This window comes from Suillus subalutaceus (genome assembly GCF_016647625.1).
Source record: "Suillus subalutaceus strain FC151 chromosome Unknown DFJ58scaffold_121, whole genome shotgun sequence".
In the NCBI taxonomy this organism is placed as follows: domain Eukaryota; kingdom Fungi; phylum Basidiomycota; class Agaricomycetes; order Boletales; family Suillaceae; genus Suillus; species Suillus subalutaceus.
Genome location: NW_024540370.1, coordinates 39,753 through 58,614, shown reverse-complemented (window position 1 = coordinate 58,614; position 18,862 = coordinate 39,753). Strand labels below are relative to the sequence as shown.

The window sequence follows — 18,862 nt, the reverse complement described above, 5'->3', positions numbered from 1 at the left end:
TCACGTGGGAAGCTAGTTTCAGTGATCTTCTGTCCCGATATAAGCCCGTCGAAGTGCGTATTCGAACAAAAAGTACAAGTGTAGTAGTTTGTACTGGCCAGAAAGATGAGGAAACATGCTGTAGCATTCTGTAGGTTAAGAATTTTTATTTATGTATACGAGTCGGTAACAAGGCGGGTCCGCAAGTACTTCAAGTTGGACTCACGTCATCTAAGTTGCCATACCTGGGTATAACGCTTTCACCAACCACGACCGTCGCTAGTGACAAGCAATGCCGCGTAAAGATGCTGGCGGTGGACCGATTTCTGCTCAGGCTCAGCAAGATCTAGTCTCAGAGGGTATCGAGAACTTCGAGCTTCCTAAGAGTCTTGTTACGAAGATAGCAAAGTCAGCAGTAAGGCGTACATCATGTGTAGCAAAATATTTTGCGCTGATCATTTTTTCAGATGCCAGACAATGCGAAACTACAAAAAGAGACAGTATTGTCTTTGGTGAAGGGTTCGACAGTATTCATTAACTACCTTGGTACGCGAATACGGCTTATATTCACGCTTTACTGAATTGCTGATCTCTGTACTAGTGGCGACGTGTGTGTTACCGCTGGTTTTATACAATGTCTTCTGATATATCTCCTCAGAGCTCATGACGTGGCGATGTCCAAACAGCACAAAAGTATCTCCGCGTCCGACGTGCTCAAAGCTCTGGAGATGATTGAGTTTGGAGATCTTGTCGAGAATCTACAGAATGAACTTCAAAGTAAGACCTCACCCTCTCGTTTCCGAATTGTGCTGAGGAAGCGCAGTTTACAGGGATAACACGAAAGGAGACAAGAGTCGAAAATCCGGAACGGCAAGTTCCTCGCACAAGGGCAAGGCCAGAGAAAGTGAATCTGCATCAGTCGTCTCAAATCAAAAGGGAAGGACAAGGCGACGAATCTGCCACCGCCATTCACGTTTGCCCCGCGGGCAGGAGCAGCATCCTCCGCGTCCCAATCGGACATGCACAGTGCTATGGTCGAACAAGAAGTTGATGATGAGATGGGTGAGCCAGGCGAGGGGGAAGATGAAGAAGATGAGGAGGTCGAGGAAGAAGGGGACGATGAAGGGGAAGATGACGCACCGGTTGATATGATGGCTATCGAAGATGAGGAGCAGAAAAAAGATGCCTCAAGGTTGGAAGAACCTAGGACTTTGCCAGCGGAGGACTAGGATCTTAATGTGAGTCCCGCAATGGAAATCGATTATGTACCATCACTACATCAGGCATCGTGGACAGCCTCGTCCTTGATTCATCGCTTGTTATCGAATTGGCAATCTCAAGCTGGTGTGCACGATATCATCAAGATTGATCCTGCGTTCCGCAGCCTTGAGCCAGTCTGAATGAATGCAGTGCTCACTATGTAAGTCGCAGATTGGATGATGTGATTTCCACCGATTCACCAGCAAGGAGAGTCGTCGAAATCTAGCAGAACGCAAAAGGCAACACCGAGGCATTGAAGTGTCTTCAGATGTGTCGGTGAATGGAGTCATGGGTCTGGTCGTACGAATGGCGCCTTGAAGGCAATCTGCTTCAACGTGCTTCGACTTGTGATTTTTGAGTTTTTCAATCCCTCTTCATAGTTTTATTCGTAACTGACATACAAAAACACTTGAAATCAAAAACGCGAACGTAGTAAAATGCTTGTATGAAGGATTAGCCATTGGGTGACACCTGACTTCTGGATGGTCTCGCAAAACACAATACCATCATACGGCAATGTGCATCAATCATGGTGATGTAGACTGTGGGCCGATTATCTTGACCCTTGCACCCAAAAGATCATCCTACTCAGAGAGATGTTGAACTTCATTAATTCGACAGGTGAAAATACACTCACAGACTGCTCTAATAACGCCACCTGTTCCTCGTCCAATGCGAAAGCGAGAGGTCGGTCGTGAAGAACACGGCTGCTGACTACTTCGACGTAAGGAAGGTATGTTGTCACTGACATATCGTCCTTATGAAATGGGTGGTAAGTCGTAGCCTCCCGAACTACCTTGCCGATACCGCGCGCCACGGCGGAGGGATTGAAATCCATCATCTGCACCAGAATAGTAGGGTCCTCGTCGTCGTAATAATCCTGGCGAGCAAACGATATGACGCGAGATCCTCCCGCTCCACGTATCCTCCCGGAGAACAAGCGACTGTTCTGTGGGCCCCATGATGACCAAGGGACAGACAGTCCGTCTCCTGAGGTCGCATCAAACCATGATGAAGGAATATTCATGAAAAACAGGCGAGCAGTTATAACAATAAGCGGATCGGAACCCGGACTCGATAGGCATAAAACTCGATCTGCAGGGTTTGTGGTCCAAATCCAATGATTATTGGGTGTCGCCAGATGTGCACAACTCGAGGCGCTGTGAAGAACCGGAGGATATTGAATTTCGTAAAGGTGATGACTATAGGGCAAGATAAATCTCGCCTGAAGTCGCGGTGCCTTTGATAGGTCCTCAACGTCATATAGTTCTATTTCGCCGTCTCTTGTGAAAGCTAAAAGCTTTTCTTTGGTAAGAAAGCGGATTTCGGCAAAACCATGGTAACCTTCGCCGACCACACATATGTCCTTAATATAGGGACAGGTTAAATGAGAACTTGTTGAATGATAGACGGAAGATAGACGCCTACATCAGCTTGAACACTTTCATGCCAATTCCAGACATGCAGCGACCAGTATCCGTATCCATCCTTCACAACCGCCTCACCATAGAGAGCAAGGCGGTCTCCGAGGACATCGATAAACGCACGGCGATACACGCGTACCCGTGATGAGAGTCTTTTGCTAGGGGCTCTGGTCACAGTAACCAGCTGGGATCCACTGGCCAAGAGATGTTCCTTGCCCGTCGATAACTGGCGGAAATTTATTTGGAATCTGGAGTTGCGTCGGGGGCGGGTCTCCAATGAGTCGACAGACACCCAAAGGTCATGCGTCTCATCTACGTAATGATTGCGAGGAGATACGCCAGGGGCTGGATCATCCTTGCGCCAAGTGCAAGGAGGATCATTCGCCGTCTTAGATGTGCAGGCCGTGGTGTCAATCACTTTTGACTTAACATAATTATCGTCTTCAGAGTGGGACTCACAATCACACTTAACCTCGGCGGAATGAGCCGCAAGGCCAAGCTGTCGATGGGTGATGGACAAGGAATTAGGTAGCCAATCAAAATGAAGACTTTTCGTCACTTCGAGCTTGAAGGAACTCCACGCGTTCGCCTTCTCTCTCAGTATGCGCAAGCACTCCCCTGTGGAGACAGTAGCTGGATGAACCTGCACCAATCCTTGGGCGCCAAGTTCGATAGCGTATTGTAGATCCACAGAGTTTTTCACTGTTATGTACATCGTTCGGCAAATCTTGAACGTAGGCTAATCAGTACACGAATTTAGATGAGAATAGGGGGAACCCACCAATGCACAACGTAAGACTTGATTGTACGGAAGGAAGCTAAGAATATAGCAGCGCAACTCCTCTGCGATATGAAGGAGGGTAGCCCTCTCATGACGGGAGACCATCTGTCCATGACACAAGGAAGTCTGTCTATTCATCATCAAGTAAATGGGTTGTATGCATGAAGATGGGAAGAAATTCAAGAAAGCCCCTAGGACGAGCCACGTGACAGGATTGAGTCAAGACGCACTGACCCGGAGCCGCTCTACCAGGGAATGATGTAGATATCAATGAAGCAGCCAGAGGTGAAAAGCCCGAAGACAACTAGGAAGACTCAGAACAAACTGCAAGTCACGAAGAAGCTGCGCTCCATGGACCACATGGATAGGAAGCTTCTGGCTTCAACGAGCTGAGCCACTTCCACTGTCGAATTTCCAAGCTACACCCTTCTAATCAATGCAAAGGATGTACTGTCCACCTGCCCGCTCATCTACACTAGTAGACTAGATGATCTTGAGTTGTTCTTGTACAACTACAAAATGCTGAAGGTCTGCCATTGACAACTGAAGGTGGCTCTGTCCACCGTTGGCCCAATGAACCAAACGCAGCACCAAACGAGCTACAAAAGGAATATTAAGAACATCGCATTCTCGTGCAAGGCATGCAGCACCATATCTGTGGACCGTTTAGACCAACTTGACTACGGAAATGGGAAGCTCACCAATGGCATGAGGGAACGCGATGATGTTTCAGATTTGGACCCGGCACAGAACGAGCTGACGTGTGCTTTATTATCAGATGCCTGCGATGTGACGGGCTGTGATTATTTATTGGATAGTCATAGCAGGCATTTATACGCCATCTATGCGAAGGTTGAGTCATTTGGTCCATGAACGTGCTAGAAATACGATATCAAGGTCACATACTACACATCGTATGACACATAAGAGTACAGCTTACATCTGCGCCACAGTTAGGACGACCAGCCAGTCCGAGTTCGAGTTCACAACCATGCATTTTCTCGATGTCAGTCCCAGTTGGCGGCGGACCTTTGAGTATGGCGTGCATCAGCGTTTGCTGGATATCAGCATATGCATGTCGAGAGTGATCAGCTTTGAAGCAAATGCAGGCTGAGTCTGCAGTGCGATCAAAGCATCAGTGTAGCTATTACCATGCAGGAAAACGCATTACAATGATGAAGGGCAGGGGCCGTTGATAGCTGGTTGTGAATTGTCTGGTACCAAAAGGATAAGTATATCACCGATGGATACTCAGAATCGATATTCATACCTTTCATTATGGGCAGCACCTCATTTCTCTTACCTGATCTCCTAGAGACAACATTCAGGGATGCCGAGATCCCATATCGGTTCTGCCCAAATCATAGATACCGGTCTGGCGAGAATACAAGACGTACAGCTTATGAACATTTCTAGGGTAACCGTCAGGTATCACAAACGCTTCAGATGTAACCAAATTTGTTCGCTGCTTTCCTGAAAGTCAGTCAGAGAAACAAGGAACAAATTTGGACACATTTCCTTGGCGGCGTCCCGTCTCGTTAAGGAAACGCATTCATGGTCCTATCTATGAGGTTGTCTTGAGTAATTCAAGGCGAGAAGGAAATGTGAGCAGGGATGCGGTGAAGATTTTCCGACGTGTGGACAGCCTTGGTAGAGTCCTACACGCCTTGTCCTTGTGCGGGACCAAGTCTTCAGTGGGAGTAGTTGATCATTGTTCACCCTGGCAGTGTGACCTGTGCCAGAAAATTGAATGAAAAAAAGAGTTAGCAGTTGCCTTGTTGTCGTCGCAGCCTGAGAGAGACTGAGCAAAGCTCCTGCAATAGAGCTCGACCCAAGGATGAAAGTAAGGTAACTTTCATTCTAGGTAGGGACAAGCTGGCTGGGGCCGCCGGGCACCCGCCAATTGGTGTTATGCCGAAGGCTTGAGCTAGGAAGGACCACGTATTGACGATCAAAACCCCATCGATCACGCAACCCTCGAGCCGGCGCAAGCTGAAGTTTGATTCTAGTTCCAAAGTAGAGCTGATCACCTGCAAAAGTAGTCAGGCGGCGACCTAACAGCATACGTGAACGGTGACGTACAAATTTACTTGCTTCGAGAATCCGTCAGCCCTTGAAGTAGAAGGAATGACTGCCTTCCTTCTATTAAGGACCGACAATACGGGAGACTAGGTCACTGCTAGCGTGGGGCGAGGTCCGTGAGGAAGAAAATGTCAATTGAAAGTGGTGTAAACAGAGGTAAACAACGCGCTTCACGACTCACTGCAAGTTAAATACATGATCATCTAGCGTAAGTACATATTCTCCAGGTCTTGTTACTTTCACATACACATGCAAGATATCACAGCACTTGACAGTTACGAAAAGCATGAGCACCCAAGCAGCCGATTCAACTACCAAGATAGAAGCTGGGTCCGAAGTTGACCCACTAGGAATCGGCACTCCATTACCCTTAGGTCAGGTCTCTTCCGAGTCAGAGGCCCGCCCATCGTTATCCGAGTCAAAGGCCCCAGCGTATGTCAAAATATACCTCCAAGATGACTGTCTAAAGCACCGATTCATCCGCTCACGAGATACCTCGAGCATCGTGGAGCGACCCGAACGTTTACGCGCCGTCAAGATTGGACTCGCTGCTGCAATAGCGCGTATCGAAGAGGCTGAAGGTGCTCTAAAGCCCTCAGATGCGAATGTCTCCGTAGAGGATGAGCTGGTTGCTGCCCTCGGCAAGATGGATATCGCCGCATCCGATGCTGGACTTATTCGAGCTCGAAGTATTTCTGTCACAAGAAGTACGGCTACTGTCGATCTCTTAGACAACGCTGCGGTGAAATACATTCATGGAGATATAGATGGGGATGTGTATCTCCAGAACTTGAAGGCATGGGCTCGGGATAGTGAAGATAATATTACCAAGAAGGGGTCTGAAATGCCGGAGGGGATGCCACCACTTGACTTGTACCGTATGTGTTTTTTGAGAGAAATTTCGGTTATGAAGCTAATGTTTTGCAGTATGTCCTTCCTCCATTGATGCTATCCAAGGTGCTATTGGTGCCGTGTGCCAAGCAGTGGATGCAGTCATTGCGTCTACTCGTGCAAATCCTTCTACCAACCCTCAACGAGCATTTGTAGCAGTAAGGCCCCCTGGACATCACTGCGGCGAAGATACCCCTTCTGGATTCTGTTTTGTAAACAATGTAGCGATTGGTGCAGCTCACGGTGAGCTTCGCCGACTTCGATTAGTGCCAACTTACTCATACACTTTTAGCACATCTCAAACACCGAATTCAACGTGTTGTTGTACTGGATATTGATTTGCACCATGGCAGGTCCACGGTTGTGCATCGGAGAAACTCTACTTAATTGTTTTGCCAGGTAATGGCACGCAGTCAATAGTATGGCAAATAAATGAAGAAACCTACCAACAGACGCTTGAATCTGAGCAGTCGCCTTCTGAACCCAACGCACCTCCTTCAACTCGCGGTCCGCAGATATTCTACGGCTCAATGCACGACGTTCTGTCTTTCCCGTGCGAGGTAAGGGACGCTTCTGTCATTCGGTCGTTGTCAGTGATTCAGCAGCGTATCATAGGACGGTAAGGCATCTTTTGTTCAAGCCGCGTCAACGTCAATGCACGGACCGCATGGACAACACATCGAGAATATACATCTGCAGACTTACAGCTCTGAAACATACTTTTGGGACGTCCTCTACAAAGAACAATATTCGGCGCTGCTGAAGCGAGCATCGCAATTCCTTGACAGTACCGGCGGACCAGGCGATGATGTCATGATCTTCATCAGGTAAGTTTATTATATCTCGTGTCCAAAGTTCCACGGTAGAAGGTTGAAATAGTTGTGGTTTCGATGCCTGTGAACACGAGTATCCAAGTATGTCTCGTCATAACCGAAAGGTCCCTACAAGTTTCTACCACCGATTTGCTCTCGACACGTGCGCTGTTGCCGATGTTTATGCTCGTGGACGCGTCGTGAGCGTGCTCGAAGGTGGGTACAGTGATCGTGCGCTGAGTAGTGGGGCAATGGCACATATATGTGGACTCGTTGGAGATGCTGTACAAGTGGATGAGAGGTGGTGGGACTTGGAAAACCTCATCAAGGTATTCCAGCTTGCAATGCGGCTCTGACTGTACTCAAGCTTTGTTGTAGCTCGAGAAAGCCACCAAGGCTCGTAAATTCGTGCGCCCCTCGCTGGGAAACGCCGATCCCGAGCCATGGCTTACACGTACCTCAGAGCTGCTCTCCCATATCGACCTCTACAGGACCCCACCACAGCCAAGTTCACGGAATTGGGTCCCACCAACGTCGAGGACCCTACGCGAGCGCAAGAAGCTTTCGAGAAACAGAAGCACACCCGAGGTGGTTAGTAACCCTGGCAAGGACACGCAGACGCCAGTGCCTATGTCTAGTACTTCTGCATCCGCGTTTGAGAGTGAGGTTGTGAGCCCTCTCGTTGCGAAGAAGCTGCCTCGAGTGATTTTACATGTCAGGCCGCCTGAGGGCACGTCGTAATGGTGGTATATGTGATATTGTACTGATTGTTGGAAGCTTTTATACATATCTAACGTGTACTTGTTAATGCAAATATTGATATTGATATCTTTATTAGCTCGTTTGAACTTTGCGCAGATCTTGTCGATTATACCTGGACGACCTCAATTGATGACGATCATTATGATCATCGATCATCTACAGATGGCATCATGGCAGTGTCGATTGTAAACCAATTTTTCATGCGCGAACATGTTGAACGTCGTTCAGTATTATACTCACATGGATAGATATTCGCATACTAGTCACTGTATTGTGATGGAACTATAAAATTCACTGTCAGTACTTACATGTCGCGGTAAACCTGTTGAAATCTTAGATGAGCAGGATACAAAGCTGTCTCATTATTTACAGCTGACTATATATTCCTTATTGGACAATTATGTAAATGGAGGTTTTGATGCGAGCGTCAATCTTTTCTTAAACCACGTCATTGAGGTCGCGCCAAAACTCGGTTGTCCGCAATGTCAACGTTCGACTATGTAGAGATTCCTCCAGACGTGATTCGTCTGCAATCTTCTCCAGCCTCCGACCCTGTTCGTCCATTCACCAAAATCAGCACATCATTGCCATCATGCTCGCCTACTCCTGCGGCTGCGGCTGCGGCAGCACCACCTTCAGCCCGACAAAGTCACTGTCTACCCTTCTTCTTAATACATCTTTCCCAGCTTCTATCCCTACGTCCGCTAGCCCTCGCAAGTCCAGCACTGCGCTGCTAAGTACCAGAGACCCGCTCAGCATTCCTATTACTACTGTCAATTTCAGGAGGTTCGTAGCTAGAGTAGGACCCGTGTTTTGGTTGCAGGATCGAGTGGAGGAGGTCCTTATGTGGAGATGCGGGTGGAAGTATACTGGGGTCTGGATTGCTAGTTACGCGTTCTTGTGTGCGTGTCATCCTTCTTTTCTGTGATGCCGAATCTTATATCATGGGTTGGCAGGCTATTTCCCTCGCATGGTGCTCCTTGTACCGCATGTCATACTAGCATCTATAATGCTCTATACATATCCTACTCCGTCACCATCCGAATCGATATCAACGAAGAACCCACCGGCTGCAATCGCACCACCTCCCTCAGAAGAGAGTGTTGACTGGCAAGCTAACCTTCAAGCAATTCAAAATCTTATGGGGGCGTAGTAAGTGTCAATTATGCGTTTCTGCTTTCATTTATAACCCATCGTCTTAGCTCTGATGGCTATGACCTCCTCTCACCACTCGCTCCCCACCTCATCCATCGATCCACTCATACTTCGCTCGTCCTAACGCTTAACCTGCTCTCTTTCCTCTTTTTGCTGCCGGTCCTACCTCTAATCCCGCTCCGCCTGCTATTCTTTGTTCTAGGCGTATCACCCTTTATATGGACTCACCCAGTCACGCAAGCACGAATCCTACCCCTGCTCAAAGCTGCTGTAAACGGCTGTATCGTAAAGGGAGGCAACGCGAGTGCCACGTTGGCGGGAATGACGAGTTCTAAATACGCCAATATGAAGATAAAGCTCCGCCGCTGGATTGACGACGATAGGCTCGACGACAAACATTGGGGTGCAGAGATGCGGGAAGTGGAGTTGTGGGAGAACGAGAGGTGGACTCCGGGCCCTTCTTCATCCTCCTCATTTGTCACACAGGATGATCTTGACGCTGTGAGATCGGGGTTTGATGTTGGAGATGGGTCCGGAAGCGCATTGCTTGGAGCGGGAGCTGGGACGTGGAGCAAGACAAATTTGAGGCCTGCGGATCGTGCACCATGGACGAGGGCGAGGGACGGTTGGAGTGGGGTGGGTGGAGAAGTGAGGTGCGTGTTTTTTCTAATGGACTGGCCTTTATCACACCATTTGACATTGCTACTAACTCCCTGCGACCCCAGCAGCAACCTCACGTTTTCGCTGGCACTAGGCTGGGCATTCGTAGAGACAGAGGGGTGGAGACCGGACGCACTGGGGAGCTGGGTCTCTACCGTTTCTGTTTCTAATTCTTGTTCTGCTTCTGGGAATGGTGATCCTGTCTCTGGGGCGGACGACAGTGAGTTTTATGCGTTGCTATCTTATGATGCGCTGATTTTCGTCATGATTGATAACCAGGCGGCTGGGTATACACGAATGACGTATGGGCAGATCCGCGTCGTATACCTCTTGAGGCTTGGAAAGCGTCTGGCATGACAAGGCGGAGGAGATGGGTGCGGAGAGTGTATTTTGATCCGGCGCTGATAGAGAATGCGTGAGGAGTTTTGAGGTTCGGGTGAGTTAGTTTTTAGGGGATGGAGCATGTTGATCACTGTACTACATAGCATGAATGTCGTGACATACTGCTAATCATAATCATCTGTAATTCACTCTTGTGGCCCGCCTGAATACTTCAAGTTGTCACTCGAGCACTGGTGCACGACAACAAATAAATAACGAACTCCGGAGACATTGATTATTTCAATTAAGGGTTTTGCCAGATGAAACAGCACAGCCTCTGCGTTACAGGCAAAAATCAACGTTCTCGGCTTGGCCGCGGGTCCTCTCCCTTTGATGTATGCCATTTGTCCTGTGTTCCATCAAATTTCCAGAAAGTAAACTCATGCAATGCAGCTAGATCACCATGAAACTGGACTTGCCAAGGTTTACGGAAAGCTGAAATGCTGTATTATGTACCTATCGCCACAGGAACCAACTGAGGATTAGCACCGCCTCGTAAATTCATACATCTGACACATAAGACGCCCGACCACCTAACGAGCTTGCCACCAGGCGATAAGACCAGCAGACAACTTGGTGAGAGCTGATGAACTGTTGCCCCAATAACTGATCACGAATTTCAGATTGCTACGCCACACGTTCTGCGGTAACGAGCTATGACCCCTGAATCTTCTGCAACGCCGATCCTCGAGGAAGCTTCAACCCCAGCGCAATCCACAAGACCAATTCTGAAGTACAAGTTTGAAGGACACAAGGAGAGGATTTGGTGTTTCGTTTTCTTACACGACAACATCCATATCGTGAGTGCTTCATTGGACGGCACTATGCGCAAGTAGAACTGCGACACGGGACTTGTTGTCGGGGAACCGTAGAAAGGCGAGGGGGGGTGGATACATGTACTGGCGCTTTCACCAGATGGGAAGGTAATCGCGTGCGGGAGGGAGGACGGAAGCGTTCAGCGGTGGACTACCGACGGAAAGAGGATTCAAGGCGTTTGGACGGGCCATAGCGAATGTGTGCGGTCGCTCTCGTGGTCACCCAGCGGAAGTCATATTGCCAGCGGATCCGAAGATGGAACAATCCTCATTCGAAGAGTAGACAGTGGTGGGGTCGAGGTGGGCCCGATCAACACGACGCAGATTGGCGCGTGGAGCCTTGCATACTCACCTTCTGGAGAGAGAATTGTATCAGGCGGGTGGAACAGAACAATTTGCATCTGGAACACGAAAACCGGCGAGCTCGTCGTCGGCCCAATACAAGACTTGGGAAAGCACTATGTGACGTCGGTGGTATGGTCGTCTGATAGCACTAAAATCTATTCCGCATCAGACAGATTCGCACGCGTGCTTGATAGCACATCAGGCAATCTACTCCATTCCTTCGAGCACAACGATACCCTGTATTCAGTCGCACTTTCTTCCAAAGACAACGTCCCGGCGTGCGTGGGCCTCGAAGGTATTGCACAGCTATGGGACACAGAGTCCCATCAGCCACTCGGCCAGCCATTCCACCAGGAGTATAACGAACGGCTTCTCTGCGTGTCGTTCTCTCGAGACGAGAGATACGTAGCATATAGCGGAGATGACAATAAACTCACTCTATGGATGCTCAAAGACATAGCTCCTCAGCTTCCGGCATCCACACCACCCCAACAAAGTGATGGGCAAAACACACAGGAGGAAACTTGGTCTAACTCCTCATTATCATCTTGTCTAGACGTCAGTGACACTTTTCATGTTTGACTGCCTTTGTTCTTTGCTTATATTGTTGTTGCAGGCTGATGCTACCGGGGGTGGTGGCTTCATTGAGGAGACACACGACGACCCATACAACAACTTCTTCCAGGTAAAAACTCTTATTTCATCTAAGGGTACTAACATTGACAACAAGTATTTGAAGTCTTCGCAGCAATCTCTTCCATCACCATCGCCTGGGTCCCATCTCCCACATCTGTTTTCAATTCGTCGCTTTTGGAATGTCATCTCTCGACGTCGCCCACCACCAGATGAGTCCGTTCCAAAACATCGCCCCAAGCTTGGTTTCCTTAGTAGTCGTGACTCCATCAAAAACGTCCCTGGAGCTCGCAGCCATTAAACCCAACCAACCAGTCCCAGAAGGTAAAGTGAGAGAAGGCGAAGGCGAACAAGGTGTCAATGTCGATGATGTAAGTGCTATTTCGACGTTTCAACTCTCACATACCGTCATCTCAACACGACGGCCGTCAGCACGGTCCCGCGCATCATTCGCTCGGCTCCAGAAAAGATAAAGGCAAACAGCAAGATGATCCTTCCACTGACGCGCTGAGCCCACCATCTTATGATCGTACTCCCACCATCCACCATCCATTTCGACAGCAAGAATAACCGAAAATTCTGGGAACGACTAATGCAAGCTCGAATCGAAAAATCCACATTTGGTTCTCTGTATCCCAGCACTCGACTTGCAAATGCACACCACGCAGAATACCGCGCAATTCCTGGCATTGGAATTCTAGCTTATTTTCAGTAGGATCCTCCAGACATCCCGTTGATATTGCTGCTTGCCGCGATGAAGATATGAGTAACTTGTCATTGCCCCCCTTTCATATCATCGAAATCACTCTACAGAGATACGGCATTACCCCTGAATCTGACGAGGAAGCGGCCGCACCCATGCTACGCACAAATAATGATGTAGCCGATAGTTCAACGCGACCAGGTCAACCTGCAGTAGTGTTACGAGTGTCTCAAGGGCGGCCCACACAAATCCAAGCCTCGACAAGCGGGCCCGAAGAGTTCGGAGTAAGCTGCTGTGGGTTTTTCTTCGGCTGTCGTCGTCTTTCGAACTCGCATCAGTCATGAGTTCATTTGCTGAGACATTCTAGCATTCGGTAACTTATTTACTGTATGTACGTTGTAGTATATGGATTATATATCTCATGCCCAGCTTAGTGTCGTCTTATGTACGGGAATGGTAATATTTGTCTTAGCTGAAAGCATCATTTTGAAAGAGCTATGAGTCATCTAGAAACCCAAGCGACTGACAGGTTGTCGCTCAGTTACTCTTGTTTCATTGCATCGCCCTTTCCTGTTGTACATCTTTGGTACTTATTCATTGTCAGTCTTCGCGCAGGGTGCTCGCAACCTGAATTCATCAAACGTAGATAATGAAGCCTGAAAAGTCCACAAGCACGATAACGCAGCCTACAGCGCAAATGAAGCACGCTCCACGGTCGACGATCTCGAGTTTATAGAATTTCTCGCTACCGTTAATGCGCGAAGGAGTACTTCTGTGGGTGGCCTTGGCTTGAAATTGTCGCCGAGGCATAAGTACAAGGAAACATTTGAGGCAAGATCTCCAGGTATGCTTGACTTCGTTAGGTAAAACAGAGTGAAGAGTATAAACGCGGAGTGTTGTGTGTGTGATTCCAAAAGTTCGAACGAAGCATGGTTTTCAGGATTTGCTTTGGGGGAGTACTTACATGCACAGACAGTAGATGGGCCAAAGAGTATCGAACGTGCTTCATGGCCAGGCGTGGACTCCAGCAAGGAATTTAGTATAAACGTTTGCCGTATGTTATGCAGGGCAGGACCTTGTCAGCATCATGATGACATATCAGGTTCATTTGTTTGCACTCCATTACGAAGGAGCATTGACGTTATTTCTGTGGACTTTTGGGCGTCAGTAATTGGAGCAGATAAACAGACTGTACAGACGCCCGTAGTTCTAGAAATCGGTTCAACATCTCAGTGGAAGTCGTATACGTTGAGCTGGTGGGTGGAAGACAGGAAGCCTCGACCAAACACTTTATCATTGTCCGGCGGCAGAAAGCGGTTGTTTGGATCAAAGGTCTTTGGCATTTGCCAAATAAAGCTACACAGCCGCTGTCACTCATTTGTGCCAACTGTTTTGAAAACGGTAATTTGAAATTGTCTTTTCTACTTCATCTCATTGATTTCAGCAGTGAATATTCTTTTCTGCTTCACTTATTGGCCTCACCTACAGGTTCGTTGGAAGTTCATGATTCCGTATGCTAACGAGAGCCCAAGTCAACATGACCTTCACCTCATCTCAAATTGACGAGTGCTGGCACGTCTCGCCGTGCAGCTCTTGCAATCCACCTGTCATGCGAACTGTTACCTTTGTTCCTAGCTCGATCATCCTTCCCCTTGGTCATTTGGAACAGATCGGCTTTTTAATGCGCGTCGTTTCTATTGTTTACACTATGAAATACATCGAGTTTTAATTGGTTTAAACAAGTCGAATCAAAGTTCGCGCTCAGCTTAGCATTTTGCCTCACCCTTGTGCTACTGAGTGCTATGTCTGTGTCTGCGTTACAGGACGGCATGAGACTTACACATATCGTGCGCAACGCTGCACTGCCATCGACAACATAGAAATATACGCGCAGCATCATCTGACTCAACTTCTCTTCTCCCACCTGAACTCACGGTCCCCTCCCGTCTTCTCCCACCACTCATTCTGTTCACCACACAGCCCATCCTCGTTCCTTGTCGTTTTCCTTCATCGCACCATCATGCCCGGTAGCTCAGAAGGCCGATATATCAGGCTTGAACGTGGGTCCCATATCACCTTATTCGTTTCAGGCCTCATTCTCGCGCCTTATCTACAGTCATCAAGATAAACGATCTTCCACTCCCTTCCGAGCGCATACCTGCGGGCTTCTACGTGGCCATTAATGTCGATTCGAAGAGGCACTGGAAGTCAGCCGTCCGAGTGGTATCATCCGACAAATCCGAAACATTGGGCGATATTGTGATTTTGTAAACTCCATAACAACTTTCAGATGCGATTTGAGTACTGATCATCCGTTTGTAGATCATTATGTGAGGTACCTGAATTATCGGTGGAGATCAGGGTATCCTACGAGCTCGGTCGAATGCTAGGCAATGGGGAAGTCGTTGCAAAATTAGAAATATCATGGGATGAGCTACTTGATCGCGGAGATGAGCCTATTGGTGAGTAACTTCCTTCTCACTCATGCGCATATAGTCACATCTCGTAGACATCTCCTTCCCGCCCGTTTGTGATCTTCACCCTTCCCTCACGCTGAAGGTCGCTGTTCTACATCCTTGCGACAATGATGACAGCGCACTGCTCGACGTGAGTGACATCAGCCTCTGTATTGTTAGCATTTGTTGACGGAACACCTGCTGTAGTCCATCGTTGAATGTGAGATTGCTCGAGAGACGGATGTGGGCCATGAACGATTTGCCAAATACATGACAAGCAAGACGGTCACTCACCTGAATGATGCCGTACAGCATTTTCAGTTGGTTCTGGACCGATGTCCGGTCGACCATCCTGATCGCGCAGCGGCTCTTACCAACCTCGCCTCAACACGCCTAAAAGACTACACTGAAAACGATCGTCAAGACATTGTCTCTATCACTTCTCTCTTCCGCGAAGCCCTTGCATTGCGTCCGCAGGGCCACCCCGATCATCCATTGTCTGTCTATCACCTCGCCCACGCGCTGGGCTGGCGCTACAGCAAGGAGAACTTCACTGCTGTCTATATCCACGAATCCGCGCGACTGTGCTGCAAGCTAATGCCCCTCTGTCCAGAGGGCACCTACCTTCGTAGTATCATGGTAGGGCCATATGGCGTCAATTATGTGATCTACGGATGCAACAATCTTCCAATAGACGCATCCGATGAAGGCATCCACCTTCGACGAGTCGTTCTCGAGCTCTGTCCTCCGGGCAATGAACACTATCCAGAAGCACTCGAAAATCTTGCAGAGACTCTCAGATCACGCTTTGAACAATGTGGCAGCATTGATGATCTAGACGAGTGCATGCAATGTGGTCGTGAAGCCGTTTCTCTGTGCTCCGAGGGACATTCAAAATATAATACCTACCTGAATAACTTGGCCACGTCACTCTTGACCCGCTTCAATAAACTAGGCAAACATCATGACCTCAACGAAGTAATCTCTTTGTACGAAAAAGTTCTGCGCCTGTGCCCTGTTGGGCACGATTTTCGTCATATCTCATTGGACAACCTAGGAGCCGCCCTCTTCACCCGTTTCAATCAACGCAATGATGTCCATGACATCAACAGATCCATCAGCCTCCATCGCGAGGCACTGACGTTGCGCCCCCCTGGGAATCCATATCGTGATTACACGCTTAACAACCTCGCTACCGCACTCCAAATCAGATATGACGAATTGGACGTCAGCGAAGATCTCAGCGAAGATCTCAACGAGGCCATTGACCTGTACCGGGATTCACTTCAGTCAACACAGCTTGACCATCCACTGCGCTATACAACTCTTAACAATTTGAGTTCAGCGCTCTCCTCTCGTTTCAGGCAAACTCTGAAAGATGAAGATATCGAGGAGGCCATTCGACTGTGTCAAGAATCATTGGAGGCTTTGTCTTCATTGCACCCGGGTAGATGTTTGAGCTACAGGGGGTTGCAGGAAGCCTATTTGTCTCGTTACAGAGTGCAACGCAAGTCTGCTGATTTGTCACTCGCTGTAGAGAATTTTAGACTGGGATCAAGACACCTTACTCAAGGATTTCCTGAGCGCATTGGGGAGGCTATTAACTGGGTTCGCAAATCAGAACTCTATCAACATGAATCTGCCCTAGAAGCATACCAGACGTGCTTGGATCTTTTCGACAACCATGTGATGATGCGATCATCAATCATCTCACGGCGCGAGGCTGCAACCGCTTTTCGCGGCGCCCAATCACTGCCAGTAGATGCAGCCTCATGTGCGATACGTCGTGATGATCTGCGACGAGCAGTTGAACTCCTGGAGCAGGGTCGTGGTCAGCAGTGGTCGCTGGCCTCTCGTCTCAAGACTCCAGTGGAAGATCTCGAGTCGGAAAATGCGAATCTAGCTCGGAGATTTTCGGAGCTGAGTAAATGTCTGTCCGAGGCTCAAAGTTCCACAGTCAGCACAGATGGAACTGCTGCTGACCAGGCAGAAACACAATACAGGAAACTTACGGAGCAGTGGGGAGCTGTGGTAGCTGAAATCCGCGATCTTAAAGGTTTCTCGCAGTTTCTGCTCCCCCCTTTGTATGAAGACTTGCAAGCAGCAGCGCGTCATGGCCCAGTCATCATACTCATCGCGAGTGAATACTCGTGCAGCGCCATCATCGTCCCGACGTCAGGAGACCCCCATCATGTTCCCTTGCCATCTATCACTCTTACAGATCTGAAGAATCTTAAGGATCGTTTCGCCAGGGCAATACGACACGCATCTATTATGGGCCCAAAGGTTCCACGGAATGATCTAATAGTCCTCTTGCGGGCTGTATGGGACGGGATCATGCTACCCATCGTCAACGTCCTCCAGCATGACCTGAAATTAAAGCACCAATCTCGAATCTGGCTATGTCCAACGGCCGCTTTCACGTCCATTTCTCTCCACGCAGCTCACCCCTTTCAAACAAAGGCAGATCGCTCGAAGGAGCCATGCCTGGAGGATCTCTACATTTGTTCTTACACGCCGACACTTTCGGCTTTGGTCAGATCTAGACAGATGATGAAGAAGCGTGTCCCTCCGTCCTTCGTGGCGATCGGACAGGGCCAACCGCGTGCAGGGAAAAGCAAGGAGCTCTTGGCCGTCGACAGCGAGCTCGAGCTTGTCCGGAAACTCGTCCCTGCGACGGTCAGCCGTACCACTGTTTCTGGCGATGCAGCCACACGAGCAGGTGCACTCCAAGCATTGCAAGAGAACAACTGGGTGCACCTTGCCTGTCATGGAAAGCAGGACCACGAGCAGCCTTACAACTCACGTTTCGCCATGAAAGACGAACCTCTGACGCTGCTTGATATTATGGAGAAAGATATTCCTCACGCCGAGTTCGCGTTCTTATCAGCGTGTCATACCGCCGTCGGTGATGAGGAGACTCCCGACGAGGTCATTCACCTCGCGGCTGGACTGCAATTTTCAGGGTTTAAGAGCGTCATTGGCACGCTGTGGGAGGTCGACGACGCTGTGGCAAGACACGTTGTCGAAGCCTTCTACGAGAATATGTTCAAGGATTTGGAGGACGGTGATGTCATGGACTGCACGAAGGCGGCCTGGGCACTCAACCGCGCTACACACGCCGTGAAGACGAAGGTTCCGCTCGAGCAGAGGATGGTTTTCATTCATATTGGTGTGTAGTTCTACCGTGTCGTATTGCTGTCGTCTGCTTTAGTTTTACGAGTCGTTGATCATGGACTCTCTACCCTCCCTGTGTACATCAAGCTGTTGTATATATTATCCTGATACTTTTGTGGTAGTAATCATCTTGATTTCGCATGTACCTCTCCCGCGCAAGTTACTTACTCCCCATCCAGTGTCGGCAAAGGACCCACGTGCGCCAATTGTGCCTCCCTTGACTTATCAACATCTTATGGGCGTGTTGTACGTATTTTTTGTTCGTTCATTTTACCTTTGTTCAGAGTCAGCTCAGTAACAGTTGCATGTTTACCTACTCATCTTCGGTGAGAGCTGACGTCTGCTGGAATCGTGGAATTTGTCTCAATCGCACAGATGTTTGTGCTGCCAGAGACCACGCCTCATCCTTAGCGTTCGAGACTTCAACGCTAAGCTCATCACCGACTCCGATGCAGGAATCGACATGCCCTCAATCGTTTTCCAGGAGGGCGGCCGTGTGTAGCACTGGAAATGATCCGAGCAATTAAGGCTTGTTGGATACTCTGC

General features: G+C 48.8%; 6 protein-coding genes across 6 annotated transcripts; 5 read left to right on the top strand and 1 right to left on the bottom strand.

The window, feature by feature from the left end:
• Positions 1–170: 170 nt before the first annotated feature.
• Positions 171–1,681, top strand: DFJ58DRAFT_807335 (histone-fold-containing protein). The gene is made up of 5 exons (XM_041391234.1): positions 171–394; positions 447–525; positions 640–756; positions 803–900; positions 921–1,681. Exons 1-5 carry the CDS (start codon positions 272–274, stop codon positions 1,206–1,208), a joined length of 705 nt encoding a protein of 234 aa, XP_041239676.1. The 5' UTR covers positions 171–271; the 3' UTR covers positions 1,209–1,681.
• Positions 1,682–1,766: 85 nt separating this feature from the next.
• On the bottom strand, positions 1,767–3,575 carry DFJ58DRAFT_856105 (uncharacterized protein; the record flags this gene model as incomplete). The annotated part of the gene is made up of 5 exons (XM_041393919.1): positions 3,445–3,575; positions 3,123–3,390; positions 2,668–3,080; positions 1,877–2,605; positions 1,767–1,823 (listed from the first exon to the last, which is right to left on the bottom strand). Exons 1-5 carry the CDS (start codon positions 3,547–3,549, stop codon positions 1,767–1,769), a joined length of 1,572 nt encoding a protein of 523 aa, XP_041239675.1. The 5' UTR covers positions 3,550–3,575.
• Positions 3,576–5,690: 2,115 nt separating this feature from the next.
• On the top strand, positions 5,691–8,062 carry DFJ58DRAFT_707652 (arginase deacetylase). The gene is made up of 8 exons (XM_041383763.1): positions 5,691–5,734; positions 5,792–6,404; positions 6,454–6,660; positions 6,710–6,766; positions 6,817–6,977; positions 7,033–7,244; positions 7,297–7,558; positions 7,608–8,062. The coding sequence occupies exons 2-8, from the start codon at positions 5,813–5,815 to the stop codon at positions 7,968–7,970; spliced, it is 1,854 nt and encodes a 617-aa protein (XP_041239674.1). The 5' UTR covers positions 5,691–5,734; positions 5,792–5,812; the 3' UTR covers positions 7,971–8,062.
• A 354-nt stretch (positions 8,063–8,416) lies between these two features.
• Positions 8,417–10,715, top strand: DFJ58DRAFT_807328 (integral peroxisomal membrane peroxin-domain-containing protein). The gene is made up of 7 exons (XM_041391233.1): positions 8,417–8,639; positions 8,678–8,893; positions 8,948–9,143; positions 9,194–9,799; positions 9,872–10,026; positions 10,086–10,522; positions 10,581–10,715. Exons 1-6 carry the CDS (start codon positions 8,474–8,476, stop codon positions 10,223–10,225), a joined length of 1,479 nt encoding a protein of 492 aa, XP_041239673.1. The 5' UTR covers positions 8,417–8,473; the 3' UTR covers positions 10,226–10,522; positions 10,581–10,715.
• Positions 10,716–10,820: 105 nt separating this feature from the next.
• On the top strand, positions 10,821–12,403 carry DFJ58DRAFT_856087 (WD40-repeat-containing domain protein). Its single transcript, XM_041393918.1, has 3 exons — positions 10,821–10,987; positions 11,060–11,905; positions 11,964–12,403. Exons 1-3 carry the CDS (start codon positions 10,844–10,846, stop codon positions 12,279–12,281), a joined length of 1,308 nt encoding a protein of 435 aa, XP_041239672.1. The 5' UTR covers positions 10,821–10,843; the 3' UTR covers positions 12,282–12,403.
• Positions 12,404–14,939: 2,536 nt separating this feature from the next.
• DFJ58DRAFT_67984 (CHAT domain-containing protein) lies at positions 14,940–18,467 on the top strand. Its single transcript, XM_041383189.1, has 3 exons — positions 14,940–15,145; positions 15,193–15,290; positions 15,347–18,467. The coding sequence occupies exons 1-3, from the start codon at positions 15,067–15,069 to the stop codon at positions 18,317–18,319; spliced, it is 3,150 nt and encodes a 1,049-aa protein (XP_041239671.1). The 5' UTR covers positions 14,940–15,066; the 3' UTR covers positions 18,320–18,467.
• The last annotated feature ends 395 nt before the right edge of the window (positions 18,468–18,862 follow it).